Source organism: Onychostruthus taczanowskii, unplaced genomic scaffold (assembly GCF_017590055.1).
Source record: "Onychostruthus taczanowskii isolate IOZ18803 unplaced genomic scaffold, ASM1759005v1 scaffold5, whole genome shotgun sequence".
Taxonomy (NCBI): domain Eukaryota; kingdom Metazoa; phylum Chordata; class Aves; order Passeriformes; family Passeridae; genus Onychostruthus; species Onychostruthus taczanowskii.
In genome coordinates, this window is record NW_024502568.1 from 123,515 (window position 1) to 141,154 (window position 17,640).

General features: G+C 36.9%; 1 protein-coding gene across 1 annotated transcript in view; it reads right to left on the reverse strand.

Moving 5' to 3' along the window:
- TM9SF3 (transmembrane 9 superfamily member 3) overlaps nucleotides 1–17,640 on the reverse strand; it is a 46,841-nt gene that overhangs the window by 11,032 nt on the left and 18,169 nt on the right. Inside the window, exons 4-9 of the mRNA XM_041415290.1 lie at nucleotides 16,088–16,248; nucleotides 13,853–13,930; nucleotides 12,786–12,917; nucleotides 12,086–12,252; nucleotides 9,561–9,655; nucleotides 7,550–7,680 (exon numbers count right to left, since the gene is read on the reverse strand). Of these exons, the coding sequence (XP_041271224.1) occupies nucleotides 7,550–7,680; nucleotides 9,561–9,655; nucleotides 12,086–12,252; nucleotides 12,786–12,917; nucleotides 13,853–13,930; nucleotides 16,088–16,248 (764 nt within the window). The remainder of the gene's footprint in view (nucleotides 1–7,549; nucleotides 7,681–9,560; nucleotides 9,656–12,085; nucleotides 12,253–12,785; nucleotides 12,918–13,852; nucleotides 13,931–16,087; nucleotides 16,249–17,640) is intronic.

The following is a 17,640-nucleotide window of genomic DNA, read 5'->3' on the forward strand; positions in this document are numbered from 1 at the left end:
TACTGAACACTGACCCTGTGAACTTTTCTATGCAAACATATGAAAATACTGCCTTTTAATGGCTTTGTTGCCTGAGGCTCTGTGTACACCCTGGTGCCTCCTGAGCAAAGGAGCTACATTTGTCTTCACCCCAGCAGAATGCAAAGTCCACGGCAGCAGATTAATGCAAAACAACAGAGAGCAGAACAGATCTAGCAGCACACATTGACTTAAGAACCAGTTACTCTGAGGGTAAATAAAAGCTGCTCATGTATATTGTATCTAAGAAATCTACAGCAAGCAGCTGAAAATAAACAATGACATTAGTTCAATACAAACATAGCATTAGGTGAAACACACAAATTTAAGGCAGCATTTGACTAAAGTCAATGGGTTATTCTTCTATTACTGGCTAGTTTAGGTCAGATGTGAAGGGAAAACATTGCCTGGGGTTGGATGGAGCAAGCCTTCATGCTTCACAGGAGGGGTACACCAAACTGGTGGGTCAACAAGCAGAAGCACTTTCCAGACTGCTCTGTATATCTTTGAGAAGAGGGTATTAAAGAATTACTTCATGAGCCACTAAAATATGAAGCGTCACCGGTAAATAAGGAGACACTGAGTTGTACTTATACTTGAAGTATAAATAATATAACCACAATAAAGCAGTTTTTTACATAATTAATTTAGGATCTCCCATTCATCTTCTTCCATTACTCAAGAAACACAGGCAAGCAAGCACAATGATTTAAGTAGGATACTGAGGTTTCCCAAGAATAAATTTCAGGAGAAGCATTTAACTCCCTCAGCGGATACAGGTTCTGCCCTTGAAAACTGCTCAGTCTAAATGAAGGAGCAGATGAGAACTTTCAAAGAAAAATGTCAAAAAGTATCAGAAACATCAAAGAACCTCATCTTGAGTGCTACATTTATTAAAATCCTCACCAAAATGTCTCAGTTTGTTTGAGGCACAGCGGGTAGAAGAGATTTTTCAAGAATTAAGGCTTGGATAGTATCCAAAATATCTCTGAGCTGAACATATTGAAACCACTTCCATTTTCAAGAAGAGCATGCTCTGCATCCTGCAGCAAGGCGCTCCAGATGTGTCGGGTGGTCCATCCTGCTCAGTGGTGCTGCTCTGGCAGGTAGGTTTCACACCTGGCTGAGGCAGAAAGCTCAGATCCAGGCAGTGTGAAAGGGCATCTGTACTGCTCATGCAGCCACAGCTGTCTTTTATAGCGCAGGTTTTAAGGTGACTGTAGCTTAATTTCTTGATCTTAAAAATTTCACCTGACTGGGAACAGTGGTAGAAAGAGAATCCACTGCTTTACTGCATAAAGAAACGGTCCAGGAACTGCCTTGGGCTCTAAGCTCACCTGGAACAACACTTAGCATCTTGTATTTGCCATCTTGCAAAATGTGTCTATTTTACAGAATCCACACAGAGAGATTACAACCTCGGACAAGGAACCAAGCAAGGAACATCCAGGCCTAATTACTGATCAGCTGGCAAACTCCTGGATGAAACAAGGCTGTCAGTAGCATTTCATTTTAGTGACACCCTCTGAATGGCAGAGCTGAATGGCTTCAAATCAGGTGGGAAAGGAAAGGGCTCAACTTGATCCAGCAGGCCTTGGCTGTTGTGTTATCCAGGAAATTGACTCAGCAGTAGCTTTGAAATCTAAAATGTTCATCTGCATAAAAAAAGCTGAGACAGATCAAGGTTCCTTGAATAATGACTTCAGTAAGTATAATCAAACTATCCCTAGTACACCTATAATTGGCATCCATCAGAAAATCTGTGGGCTTCCTTATCAGATCAGTCAAAGTATGACTGATAATGGTGTAACACCTTACATTCTGCTATCCATTTGGCCGAAAAATTAACTGATTTCAAACAGAACAGCCAGCATCTTCAGCGACACCTAGCAGCAGCATTAGATGAAGTCAACATTTTGTTAAACAGTGAAATGCCACCTGTCTTAATGCTATGCTGTGTTCTGAGGACACCTGAAAGTGAGGCACATTTTTTTCCTTTTATCCTGGCGCCATTTCAGGAGTCTAAAAATTATCTGAGCTAAGTCTGGAGTGCAAAGGAGACCCAACTGAGCAAACAAGGATGAACCATAGCACAGACTCAGGAATGCCTCCTACTCCCACCTGGCTCTGATAAGCTGTCCAAAATGAAGAAGATGTGCATGTTCTTTTTACTGAGATAAGACCATTCTAGAAACAGCAACCTACTGGTCTTAGTAAGATGACCAACAAAACCAGTACTGGTTGTACACGCCATGTTGAACTCAGCAGCATCTTCTTTCTTGCTTTTCACTCATTGACTCACAGGTAGTCTACCTGCTCAGACTGATGACTGGTAAAACAACTTTCTTCACTCTTGGCAATAATAAGCCTTCCCTGGATGGGAAAGAGGACTGGAGATAGCTGGTGGTTTTCAAGCATGTTCCTCTTAATTACAGGTCCGAGGTAAACCCAGTGTCCCTCCTCTCAAACTAAACAGGTAGTGCCTGTAGCCACAGATGGCAAGGACAATGTTTGCAGGCTGGGCAATATCCAAACCTAGAAAGTCTAAATCCTAACTGAAGCAAACACAGGGTACTGGGGTAACAAGTGTCTTAAAGTGAAGTTACATGATTTCTGGCTAAAAGGTTTCCAAGAGTAAGACTACAATGGGAAAAGCAGTTCAGGCACTTAATGGTCTCCACTTCACCATCACAAACGGAAAGGAGAAATGAAGACAAGACTAACACACATACCTGCTCTACCCTCCTGCCAAAGTCACTGACAACATACTAAAAAATCCAATCCTAGTAGTTGTGTTTCAGGCAGAGATAAGAAAGTTACATCTTTCTGAGTGTTTTAAAAGTTATTACTCTAACACCAGCCATGAGAAATTCAGAGAACCATTTTAACTACTACTTCATAAAGCACAAATTATGCAAAGAAGCAAATACGTTGGATCTTCAAACCTGTTCTTTCATCAGGCAAACAAGCAGAGGCTCTCTATAATCCATGTTACCCAAAACAAATTAGGTGAGTTTTTGTACCAAGCCAGTACATTAAAAAATACTTCTTTAATTTTGACTGTTGCTACTTTGTTGTGCAAAATATCTTATTTAGACACTAGCAGCAGATTTAGTTGCAGGTTTTAGTTGCCATAGAAGAGACTGTCAACCTCACCAAGCCTGCATTCCTTCTAACTCCTTTTTCGTTTTGTTTTGATGGGGAAAGAATATTCTACTGCCCTTGACTGAATGTGCAGAATTCAGCTTTCCATATTTGAAAGGAAACATTGTGAAGAGGGATATAATTTATTTCCTAGTGCCACATGTTTCATATTTCCTGACAACTGTAGATTAAACTTCTTTCAAGGGTGATAATTAAAATTTTTATGAGCATATCTAATATTAAACAGCTACTGGCAGGCTATGGTGCCATGTCTGCTTAATGCACAGAGAAGAAAAGCAATAAAAATTAACTGTCAAAGCAGCAGTTTGATCTTCCCTGTTAGCTACCAAAATGCACTCTCAGTCATGAGACTCCCTCCCATATAAAGGTTACTAAATTTCTGTAACACAACAGTTTTCTGCACATTGTTCAAACATTACAAGAAAAATAATAGAACAGAAGGCTTCAAAATAAAGTGTTACTAGTTTTATTACAACTAAGTTGTTAATCTAGACTGTTGCTTTGGGTAATAAATGGAACTGTTGAAAATGTAGGCAGAAGAATTAAGAGGTGTCTATTTTTAGCAAAATGAAGAGGTTTGACCAAGGGTTGCACAGTCACTTCTGCTGAATGCATGTAACAGGATTTTCTCCCTATTTTTAGCCAGGTGTATTTCTTTATCTGCCTCAAGGCATGAAAATCGTTGGCACTACCAGATCCTCTTTTTTTAGTGGCAGTCAATATCAACTCAAAGCTGTCACGGGAAGCTGCAGCCTGGATTAAGCTATCTGTTGGTGGAAACACTTTTCTTTTCAAAACAAGGTAAAAAAGATGCAAACAATAGGGTTTCAATCCCAAGAGAAATACAGTGCCCTTAACCTTATTTAATTAAATCATTAAAAATGCACACTGGAAACCTTAGCCACAAAGGAACCTACTGTTCAAACAAAACAAAAATGATAAATTTTAAAACAGTTAATAGAAGCTGCATAGATTTTGCAGTCAGAATATTACATTAGTCATAGTAGTCTTAATGGAAATCTTTAAATTATGCATCACTCACAGAACAATGTAAGCAGTCACAACTTATGAAATGCCAGGATTAAAAAGGTCCCTTCAAATTCAATCATGGTGTACTCTGTAGAAATTCTGCATTAATCAGTATTTCTGCACAGAACTAGTACCATACTCCTCGAATGTATTATGGAGAAGTCACTTCACATACCATTATTTAAAAGTCTTCTTAAATCTTCTATGCTCCAGTTTTTACATATCATTCACACACACACAAATATAAAGATGATGGTTAAATACACCAGAAAGACTGATAAACATTAACAGAAAGTAAGTCAAGATGTATAACAACTTCAGAACTCAATGTTCACCAGCAAGAGGACATAATAAACAAAACACACCAAAAAATCAAATTTGGACTCCAAAGGTATGAATAACTGAACAGCACCCCTTGCATTCCTATAAAGGTGAAGGGATGAGTAAAAAAAAGCAGATTGTGTATCTTCTTCATATGCTCTGGAAAGCTTTAATGCATTGAGTTTTAAAAAGGTCTCATATTTGAATAAAACCTGTCACATTCTTGATACCAATCTGAAGGGAAGGATAGCTGAAAACCACCCCATGGAAGAGATGAACCTTTGTTCATGCTCATGACTTATTTCACTGCAGAAGGTTTGTCATTCCATACGTAAGACAGCTTGCAAGTATATCTAAAAGTGCTAAGGGCAGAGTCCCAAAAATGAAGACTGATTTCAGAAACAAGCTTTCCATTTTCCCAGGCCCTGCCACATCTTCAAGGAGATCACCAGGAATGAGTTATAAAAGGTGAATGAAGTTTTGAAGTTCAAAACAGACTACAACGAGACGCATTAAGGTCCTGAGGAGCCAAATAAATTTAAGGACTACAAAACAAAGTGTAGAAAAACAGATACCAGGCAGGTGAAAGATACAGCAACTGAGGGTTAGTTTGGATGTCCTGGATTTGATTCTATCAGTTGCCCTTGCCTAAATTCCATAGGCAAATCCCTCTGGAGGGAAGAATTAAGCCACAGAGACTACTTAGATACTTCACTGGGAAGTGGCAATACAAAACTGGCAAAGTACAGAATGACATATTTAAGAATAGTCTCTTAGCAACCTATTTGCTAAGGAACTTTTTTTCAGTAACTCAGTTTCTACTTTTTCCAGATTTATGGCAGTCAAGATGAAGGGGCAATACTTGCCAGCAATTTAAATCAAGGAGGATGGTTTCAAGACATGGCAGGGTAAAGGAAATTATTTCTGTGTTCTAATACATTTAGGTGGCAGAGGTTTTATTTCCCCAGGAAAGCAGCAAATTTGCATTAGACAATTCTGGAAGCCTCTTTACATTCAAAACAGAGGTGGAAAGACACAAAGGGATCTCATCCATAAAGCCAGAGGGTTTCCTGGGGACTTCAAGCTGAAGCATAACATGGTAATTGTAAACAATTTCCATTTCCTTCTACAAACCAGCTTGTTGATTTGAAGTCATTAGAGCGTTGCTCATCCTGATGAAGTTTCCGATTCATAACCTGCTTGCCTGCTAACTCCATTAAAGTTTTATTGCTACAGTCACAATGATTCAAATGCTTTCATAAAACCTTGCAAACATTAAAATCACTGCGTGTAGAGAGTCCTAACATCCTGGTGAACTGAACCCTGAAGATTTATATATCAGTTTGCTTTCCCATGCACGTGCCCACAGTCTTAAAATACAAATCAGTTGAACACATTCACAAGACAAACTTCAGCACACATGGAATCACCTTCCCTCAGCATTCCTGGCCTCCAAATGAGAATACAAGTGAGAAATGGGATACCATAACTGCTTGCTTAGCAGTAAAACAGAGTCTCTTTGCACATATCAAAGATTGATGCTGTAAACTTTTATGACAGTACTGTATATGGCTGCTAGCACAGGAAAGAAAAAACAACACAATATTGCTTTGGGACACACTGACCAACTAATACAAACATACTCAAAGACAGAATTTTAATCTAATTTCTTGAAGAAGAAATTGTGAGAAAAAATTAAGAGAAAAAATTAAGTGAAGAGTTCATAAACATGTTTAGCTTTATATTACACTTAGTGGTTTTATAAAAATTAATTCAACTGGTAAAAAGCTGGTATTTAGGCATGCTTTGAAAATACTGTTAATGAGGAGGTGACTAGAACCAGCAACGTACCCAGAATGACTCCTCCATCAGTAAAAAATGATTGAAAGTCTTTCCCTGAAGAATTGTCTCTCTTCTTGTTACCATTTATAATCTCTATCACATTTATTCACTAACAATGTGCTCTTTAGAAGTATTTTCAGTCATATACAGAACTCCCATCACAAACTCAAATAATACAATATGTAACACAGAAACTTCTGATACTAAGCTTCATTTTATGGTAGATTTAAACTAAGAAGAAATCCACAGCTACTTGAATGCCTCTGAATTATATGAACAACCTAACATATCACAAAAAACTGATATGCAAAGAAGAAATCTAGAAAAAATGTTAAATTCCAAGATTTGCTACAGACATTACTGAAAAGAAAACAAGACTTCCTGTATTAAGACAGTCTTTTAAGCTGGCAGTGCTACTGCACAAAATTAGAAAAAGCAATTTTATGGTGCATATTTCAAAACATTTCTGCTTTAGAACACTAACCCTTACAAGCTCAAACAGAAATTCTGCCCAAGTGGCAAGTGCTTATTTCCTACATTTCATTCACAGGAGTATTTGAGATTGCTTGAAAGGGGCCAACATAAACACAATCCTGACAAAGGAAATAGAGAAAGTCACCATGACTACATGAAAAAGTACTACAACAAGAATAATTTTTCAAGTGATAAAAGTACAGACACAAGACTGTAACTGGACAGTAAATAACACTTCACAAAGTGAAAAGAGTGAGTCATTTTTGTAAAGGCAGATCTGCTCAGAATGTCTCATCTCATATTGTTGCCTGATCATTTATTTTTATTTTTCTGCTTGAATGCAATGACTTAAAAGTATCTTTCATTTGGAATCTCTTTGTATTTCATTTTATATTATAATCAATTTGCATTGGCCATCCAGAAAGGAAATTCAAATTGCTAACTTTCCACATTGTTAAAACACTAAGCTTAAATACAAAGCTAAGTGTCACTTTAAGCAGATGTAAAACTGTTTTTGGCATCCAGCAGCTGCTGCTGTTGTGATTAAAATAAATTCTACTTGAAGCACCTTAAGCCCCCTCCCATGATAAATTTCTGATTAGCTAGCTCTAAACTATGACTCACATATGTATTTTGATTAAAAAAATATAATTCTTCTGTGTGCACAGTGGAGTTTAAATTCTCCAAGAAAATAACTCACCATGGTTGCAAAGGGTATAGCTCTTGAAGCATGGTAATAGATGGCAATGAAGTTGATGAAGAAGGCCGTTCCACACACCATTGCTGGAATAAGGAAGGCTCCAATGAACATCTGCTTTATCCATCGCCTTCCTGGAAGAAGGGACATTTCAATGGGACTGATAAGACACAGCATTTTTTTTTTAAATTTATTAGCAAGCACTCCAGAATTTACATGTTTGACTACTTCTCCCACAAAAAGGTGAAAGAAGTAAGTAACAACATACTACATCAATACAAGAGCTAAGAACAAACTAAGTTTCATCTGACTCTGGTAACTCACAAGATGCAGAACATCAATCAGTTTAGTGGGCCAGGTGAAAAGGAGAAAAGGGATACAGCGTGAGAACATTTCAGCTGAAGAACAGCATATACTGACTAAGCTGGCCAAAGAACCCGGGGTGTGACACCTGAGGGTGCATGTAGCTGCAGATGAGAAGAGACAGAGATAGCAGCGCTGGCCCTGTGCAGAAGCTGCTCCCACTCTGAGAGCACAGGAGAGCTCAGCACTGCTCCCAGGAGAACTCAGCACTGCAGCTGCTTCCAGGCAGCACCTGCTCGGGGCTGGCTTGGTCCAAGCTGGACCAATCCAACCCAGACACACACTCAGGATGCATTAAGCAAATGGCTATCCCTAGTAAAGAGCAAAATGCCACAGCATTTAACATACAGGAAAACTGGACTCTTGACATTTTCAACAACAGAAAAGGTAGAAAGAAAGTGATTTCTAAACTCCAAGCATCAAGGGAACAGAACACCTGCTAGCAGTTATTACTAAGTTTAGAGCTCTCTGAGGAGATCAAAGAAATCCTTTTGGGCAATATCTTAAAAATTTCCTGTGTTTGTATTCCCTGTATTTTCTATGCTCTTAAATACTGTCTACATTTATACACCATGATATTAATATGCAGTAAGTAAAAAATATTTTAAAAAGCTTGTCTTTTCAAGACAATCTTATGTATTTTCACCATGTGCCAACATAATCAGCATTTCACGGTTTGATACATGTTTACCTGTTTAAAAAAAAGCTTGTCTGGCTCAACTATAGAGCTCAATACATTACAGCAGAGTGACCCCTTTCTAACTAGATCTGGTTTTGTACAAATTGCTAGGTTTATAAATAAGCCACACAAAAATAAACTTCTAAACTCCAAACTCAAAGTACAGTTGAGATTGAACACTAACAGGTATATCATGCTAAAAAGATACAAATTTTCTTTTGTGAACTTACCGGAATTATTTTTTTAAGCACTCTAGAAGATAATAGATATTGATTCTTCTTTTATTGCAGCATAGGGAATGGATGAAGCTAGTGCACTGCAAGAATCTAACTGGTCATAACTGAGAGGCATAGTGGAGAGCATTTGAAGACAGCCTGTTCAAATCTTCTGTCAATTTTATTTGGCTTCTGCTCTCTACTGATGCTCATTTTGATTTGCTAAGTATAAAGCAGAGCATATACTGGAAAGTAGAACAACTTTCTTTAAAAGATGATATAAACAGTTTTCCCCACCTGCAATTAATGGTCTAGCAAATAATCTATACTTGTCCTTTTTTTGTTAGCCAAACATAACCCCCTAGCACACACAGAAGAGGACCATGTAGGAGTCATCTGGAGAAGATGACATGAACTGTTTAACAAATGTTACACAAAAGGGAAAGCCTATTATACTCTGTGGATGTCATGAGCCAAAAATTACATGCAAGAGTATAACAAGCAATTTGGCAATCACAACTTTAGTTTTTTAGCTCTTTTAAATTAACCTAAGACTTCAGTTACCTTTTTAGAAAGCGTAGCAGTACTGAACAGATAATATCTAAGTTAAATATACCCAAAATATTTCCTGTTTATTAAGAATCTAACGGACTCCATCTAACTCCAAGAGGACTCTTTTACATTGGTGCAAAATAGAAAATAATAACTTCTCCATTTAACAATGCAATGAAAATGCTGAAACATGAAAACAATTTACCTCCTTGTCTAGCATAAAGGCTTCCTCCAAAATATCCATTCACTGGTGATGTTGCAGCATAAACAAATATAGCTGTACTAAGCATTGATCCTCTCCTACAAGAAGGGATGTTTTTGGTAAATGACATACAAAACCAAACATGATTAGAGCAAGAAAAAACCCCTGTATTTTTAGCAGAAGCAGTTATTTAATATTTTTATGTAATACAATATTTAGGAGTGCTTAAACTGTAAAATCTGCCTAAGAAAGAGAACTGTTTGTACACAAGGCTTTGGCCAAGTCTAATTCAATGTGGGAAAGAGAGTTTTGACATACTACACTCTTTCCTTACAGACTCTCACCTCTGATAAATATACTCTGACATTTGGATGTGTGTACTTTGTGCATAAATAACTATTTACATGACATCTATTAAGTGTAAGATTCAATTGCAGATAAAATGTCAAAACGCCAGTATTAACAAAAATAGACTAAGATTGTGAATAATGTTTCTGCCATCCCCCAGAAATTAACTTTTAAGATCGAAAGTGCTCATCTGGCAGAAAATTAGATTTAGAAACTATAAATACTATAATGAAGTCACAAATCAGCATTAAGTAGTGCAATCAGAAGAGCTTAGTAATTTTTAAATGTCACCCTATTAATTGTTGGACTACTAATTTTGGCACAACTTTTCTGAAATTTTACGAGCAAAGCTAATAATTTTACATCAAAGAAGACATTTCCAAATACATTTTAAAAGATCATATCTAAGAATAGGCAGATATAAATGTTCTTCATAAATAGAATTGTTTCTCCACATCCCTCTGCTATTCTTTGACAACAAATAGCAGTAGGTTTTCAGCTGACTTACTGTACTTTCTTCAAAGTATTTGCTCTGAGAGATTCTAGTTACTGCCATTTTGGTTTTTGAGGAACCATTCCTGGATGCCTGCTGTACTCAAAGAAGCAATCTTTAGCACTTAAGCTTCCATGACAGCACGACCAAAGCAAATATACCTGCTGGTCACATACACTGAAGGACTGTTTTACCAATATTTGTTTTTTAAAAACTTCTCATAACTTAAGACCATTTAGAAACACGTGCAAAACCCCCAAGAGCAGGCACAGTCTCTTGGTGCTGTTTTCCTAAACACAAGCATTGTCTGCACCACATTTGGTCAATTGTTCTACTACACAACCAGAATTAAATTCACTTGGAAAGTGACAGAAAGGCCTGTTGCAATAAAAGACTAAGTGCACATATCTTTTCAAAAAATACTGTTCTGATACATTTTACAACTGACGTAACTAACCTACAGCCTCCCTACAGGGCACATACATTGTGAAATGGTTTCATTTTTTCCTCTGAAGGGCTGATATGCTGCACAATTAGAAGTGTGTATGTATGCCTGTCTAGAAATATAACCATAAGACATAAGGAGGGGAATTACACCCTATGAAAAATGAAAATATGCCAAGATTCTGGTATTACAGAGTGGCTTTTTAAACACACCGTAAAAGGCCCCTAAAGTGAAAAGCAAGAGTTCCCTCTAGCGGCAAATTGGGAGTAACACAACTTGTTAAAATCGGGTGATACTCACGAATGAAAGTTTAGTCACTGCTTGAAACAAATCACTTGTAAAAAACCCAAAAAAACCCCAAACACAAGCTAATAATTCCCTCCAATACCAAAAGACAGTCACTACAGAAGCAGATGAAGTCCACCCAGTAACCCAAAAATCTCAATCAAATTAAGAGGTAAAGGAGAAAACAGGTGAACTACAAGTAGTGCGTTAAATTTAAACTGGAGTATTATTTATTTTTTTTAATTTATTTTTTCCAGTCAGGACCTATTTCTGGGGATTTTACATCAACACAGGCTGAGCACCATGTGTTCAAAAGAACTTAAAGTATTACATTTTTATTCCTAAGCAGACTTGTGATAAGACTGACTTCATACTGACTTGTCAGCAGAAAACAGGACTATTCACATTTTTATTCCTAAGCAGACTTGTGATAAGACTGACTTCATACTGACTTCATACTGTCAGCAGAAAACAGGACTATTCACGAGAGCAGACTCTTATTTCAGTCTTCACCAGACATAGTGGGGAAATAGGGTCAGAAATCTAAGATCTTCTCTTATTTCAGTCTTCACCAGACATAGTGGGGAAATAGGGTCAGAAATCTACTAAGATCTCGTTACTCTGGATGAAATCAGGAGTGAAATATGTACCTTTGAATACATATAATTCCCATACTATCTACTAGTGATTCTGCAGAACAACAAACTAGTTTCAAAATAAATCACTCAAAAAGCAAGCAATAAAAGAGAAAATCAAAGGAGACCAACTAACATGATAACAGTAGGACAAAGCTTCATTACAAATTAAAATAGCACTTCTTAATATTACATCTGATCTACAGATTACTACTAGAGACTCTCAAACACTTTTTTTCAGGCCAGTTAAAACAATAATTTTTGTAATTGTTTTGTTCACTCAAACATTTATATATGGAAGACATGGCACAATTATACTTACTCTGTGTATAAATCTTCTATCATTGCAACAATAATGACTATAAGAGACACAGCAAAAATTTGACAGCCAGAACCAATAAGCGATGAAAATATTAGAGGATGACTGGATGGTCTAAACACATCTCCATGGACCTGCTTCCACCCATACTCATCACCCAGATCTCTGTCCTGGGAACAACAACAACAAATTTTAAGTCTAGTCATGACAATTAAAGACAAACACACAAGCTACATAAAAACAAAAGGTCTGATTTAATAAAGCAACTTCAAGTGAAGGGTGTCTTCTCTTCTGAATGCATCAAATCGAAAAGTTTACTTTTCAGATGCTTATGAAGACAACAACAAATTACTATCTGAATGTATGACACAATAAAATCTATCAGAATCCCTCCCTGTCCCTAAAGCCTCTGAGGTGCTTAGGAGTACATCAGACTACTACATCAGACTTCTACTACAAAGTCAGCATGGACCTAGTTTATCCAAAGGCTGGATATGAACATTAACACAGTGACTAGAGAGAGATTTTTGGGTCGCAACCTAGAAGCATGTTATAAAGAAAACCAGTAACACTTTCAAGACACACAAAAGGCATTTTCTGTCCAACTGAAGAAAGCCATTCAGAGCAGCTAACACAATGAATGTACGACAAGAAAACAATAAGCCTTAAAAATGAGATTTTTAAACATGGATGCAGGTCTTACCATATCATCCATTTCTTCCTCCTTGCTGTATCTTGCATAATCTTTCCGCAAAGTTCTCATTAATATCATAGACACCAGGCCCACCAGAAAGATCACCATCATAAAAGAATTGAAAATTGAAAACCAGTGAATCTACAAAAAGAAAACACACCCATAAAATTTAGAACTGTAAATGTGTTTCAAATTGTTCCAAGAAGGATAAATTGTTGCCTATAAGGACAGCTTGTCAGCACTAGCTAAGTAACAATAAATACTGTAAGTAACATTACATTTTCAGAGAGTGACACTAAAACTGGCCTGTGAAACACCATACAGAAACTTTTTTAACAGCCAGCCTTGCTCAGGACCAGGTTAGCACAACTTAGTTAAGCAGCAGCAAAGTTTGAACAACTGGCTGTGCATGCTCCCCTGTTAAGCAGAAGGCAACACAATGTACTGCTGCCTTCCTAGAGAAGAGGTTTGAGTAGTGAAACCAAAGGAATTATTGCTTTGCACAGGATGAAAATGTGCAGCAGCATTATTTTTGCTCTCAAAAGCATATACTACTTCTGGTTTTCACTGAGCTCTCTACTGCAAAGTCTCTACTTTCAGAAAGTAGCACAGCTGAGTACACTACCCTTAAGGAGATTACAACCACAGATTTAAACACAACTGATAGCGCCACAACTGACAACTGGTTTAGGCTAATGCTTTTTGCTCCGCATTTACTTCGGAAAGAAGTGTGCCCATGGTCAACTGCACTTCTTCAGCTTACACAGTTGCACAGTTGTGTCCCTGAAGTTTCATTGCTTCTGGTCACCTGAATGTATTTTCTTGAACTGCCCTGTATTTTCTGCAAGTTTGAAGCCTGCCTGCATATTTATTGAAGCACTCTAAAAAAAACGGAGCCATTCTATTTTAGCAGCAACATGCTACTTAAACAACAGTCAGACCTCCCTGTTTTATTGCTCCAGATCACCTGGAAAATCTGAAAATTCAAAGATGCAATCCAAAAATTGCATGACATCTAAACTAATGCAACCATTGTAAAGGGATGCATTGTAAGGCTGGCTTAGAACAATACATACTCTGTGCTGAAAGAAAGATGGGTCAAGATACTTGTCAAATCGGTCTTCAAACTTCACATCTGATTTCTTCCATTTCACCTGAAGAGAGAAATGTTTATATTTAAAAAGCTCCTTACAGTATGTTTAGCTATACTCACATGCAGAAACCCAGAACACATTAAAAACCATCCACTTCACATGTTTTCTTCAATACAAACGGGGTTTGGCAAAAAACAATGGAATGATGTTCTTAAAGACTGACATCTAGAGGTCAGGCACAGAATGAACGTCAGCCACTTCGCCTCATGGATCTAATCTTGTCCTTGCTTATGTTTAAGAACAGAGAAGAATTAGTCTTGCACTACCTCAGTTCTCTCTCTCTCTCTCTGTGAGATTAAGCAATGATACAGATTTGTAGTTGTCATATACAGCAAACCTTTTTCATGATTATAGAATCCATATAATGTATATATGTATGTAGACACACACACATACACGTAATTACTATGAATCTAGACACTTCAATTGCCAATAAATTACTCTGAAACCAACTGGAAAAGTATGTGTTTATGCACAGACTATCACAGGGTAACAGCATATTACAGCTGTCAGTTCTCCACCAGCTGCAGAGAGGACTGCTTTTGATTTGGAAAATGTAATTGCATTAATGAACTATACAGTGCTAATATGGTAGCATAAAGTATTTTTGTCAATTTTTGCAAGACTGCATTTAAAAATTAAAATTAAAACAATTGTACAAACTAAATACAAGCCTACCTGAATATTTTTTTTCAAAAGGATGCCAAAAATTATCAGGATTTTTAGTTATATTGAAACAAATGCAGCCCCCTTGTACACACCTATTTTAAAATTCATGAGAAGGAGCTATGCCTTCCAAAAGCTGTTCTCTCACTGAGTATAGAAGAAAGCATATAAATGTAGATTGAACACCTCAATCACTCACCACTGTCCTGAGACATCTTAAAAACCCCAAGATGCCAGCACTACTTACTTTGAAGTTTGATATTAATGTTCCTCAGTTCAAATTACAACTTGGTTCAAGATTAGTAGCTTTCAAAATTGTTTCAAGCAGATACATTTCTCATTAGAGCATCTGCCACTATGAAGCACAGTTTAGAACAAACCCACCACTGACAATCTGTGAATTAACACCACACACAGGCCAGCTCAGCAATTGCCCAGTGGTGCCAACAGAATTTGATAGAGAAGTCCTGAGCTTTGCATGCTAAAAAGTCTTTGAAGGGAATATCTTATGTTATTTTTATTACTGGCTGCTACTCAATTCTTCCACCTTAAAATTTAGAGCAAATGGACTTCACAATGATGGTAGAATTTTAAAGAGCAAATTCTGAAATTTCTACTATCAATTTTGCAGCAAAAATAGGGAAATTAATGTAACTCTAATTCTAAAAAGCACATACAAAATCCAGTTAACTGCATTTCAAACTATACTACTTATTCAGCACAAAAGAAATGCAACTGTGGCAAGAATATTCTCTGAAATAAAATCTTATGCTGACACCCACTACTAAGCCATGGAAGAAAAGCAATGCATTAAAAAATGGTTTCACTATACAAATGTGTTAAACATAACAAGTGAACCATCACTTGATTTAAGTAACATCAACTAAATAAAGAGGAAAACTGAAAAAACTAACTTGTCTCAACCAGTAAGGGTTGTTTATTCATTACCTTTTATCATAACAACTCAGTATCATAGCAGAGAGCTTCAGATAAAGAAGCTTAAAACCTTACTAATCATGTTATATAAATAAGAAATTTCTACTGGAATTGCAAAACAAAGTAAATTTTGTTATTTACTGCTTGCAAATCATAAAGGCTTACAGTGAGTTCTTATCCTAGCTGAAAATCCAGTTCAAATCCATGATAAAATGTCAGAAGTCCAAACATGAACACAATGAGTACCTACTCACAGGTCCTCTATACTGCTAGTCTCCATCCTTTCAGGGTACCTTCCTTTCCCACTAAAACACTTTTCTACACATTACAGAAGCTCCAGTTTGTTTGGAGTACTTCAAAAATCATAATTTTACATTAGTTATTAATAAATGTATCAAGGTTTTTCAGGAACAAAGAATAATTGAAGGATTGAAGATGCATCTTCCTCTAACATAGCCCAACATATCAGTACACATTGTAGTATACAAATCCCTATTTTTCAGCTATTTCACCACATAGAATTTCTTATTACAGGTGCATAATCAAATTACTTACTGAATATGACATCTGGATTTTTGTGTTTGGTACCAATTTCACCTTTCCTTCACTAGTCAGATTGACATCTACAATTCTATTTCCATTGAAACCAATTTCAAGTTTTTTGTAAGTCCAAAGGTAATAATCTTCTCCATTTTCATCTGCTTCTCCAACAATCCCTGCACAGGAAACAAGTGCAAGCATCTATTACAGGCATGCTTTTCAGATATTTTGCATTTACTTTTAAAAAATATGCATTACAAAGTTTTGCCAGCTAAAAAAGCAACATAAACAAAGAGGACACAGAAGACCTTATGCTCTTCTTTTCAACTCTAATATCTGGACTCCACTTTCAATCCATGGGTCTCTGAAAGAAGCATTTTGTAATGGCATTAAAAGAAAAAGCATGCAGCTACAAATACTGCAGAAGACCCAACAACAGTGCCTCTACTTTTATTTGCAATTTTTACCAGATAAACGACTAGCTAAATAGAGATTCATTTTCCCTAACAGAACTTAGCCAAGACCTCTATAATTTCCCATCTTCCATCTATCTATTCATTCATTTTTCTTCCTCTTAAGAATTTTACTTTTTCTCTGTAACCCTCATTGGTTTACATCCCAACACATGCTTTTTGCTCTCGTTTGCACACAAGTTTCCAATGCTTGCCAAAAATGTTTTATATTTTTTATATGTTTTAATGTTATATATTAGGAATAAATTCTTTACTGAGAGAATGGTACAGGTTGCAGGTTGCCCAAGAGAAGTTATGGCTGTACCATGATGAGCTTTATGTTCTCTTCCAACTCAAACCATTCACACCATTCTATGATTAAGTTCTTAATTTTCAGTAAGTTAGTGCAAAATGTCTCATCTACTACAGAAGAATTCCAGACTGTACTATGCTGGGTGAAAACAGAAAAAGTTTAACAGCCAACAAGTTTCCAGGCTGTGCCACCTTTGATGTCAAGATCAAAGATCACATACAAGATGTACAAGATGGAAAGTCACAAAAAAAGCATCACTCAGGATGCACAAGGCTGAGGGGAATGGGAGAACAAGCAGGTAAGGATATGGACAGGCTATCACAAAGCACCAGCTATATGAAGGAAGGGCCTTTGTGCATCACCTGTGTTTTTTAATTTTCAAGTTGGTGTTTTTCTGTCAAGTTTTTTACTCATCTGTCAGGATTGCTTTGTATATGCCATCTACACAAAACGTGCCAGTTTGTGCCTCCACCATATAGCCTGGCACCTGCCATGCCATCTGTGCCCATGGTAGTGTCCAGAACCATGACAATATAGACCTCTAAACTACTTGAAGGACATTCTGATCAATCACTCACTGAAGGAATAAACTAACACAGTGCTTCACATAGTTAGGGAATGTCCTGAAACAATCAAGCCTATTCTCTCTCTCCACTGTGGGACAGCAACATAAAATGGAATAATTTTTTCTGAACGCACTTAGATCTTGTTGCCTTTTTCAGGTTAGAAAATAGTGTAAACCTTCCAGAGCCCTCAAAGAGCAGTTTGATGTGATTACCTTCAGTTATGAGCAGTTAAGAAAG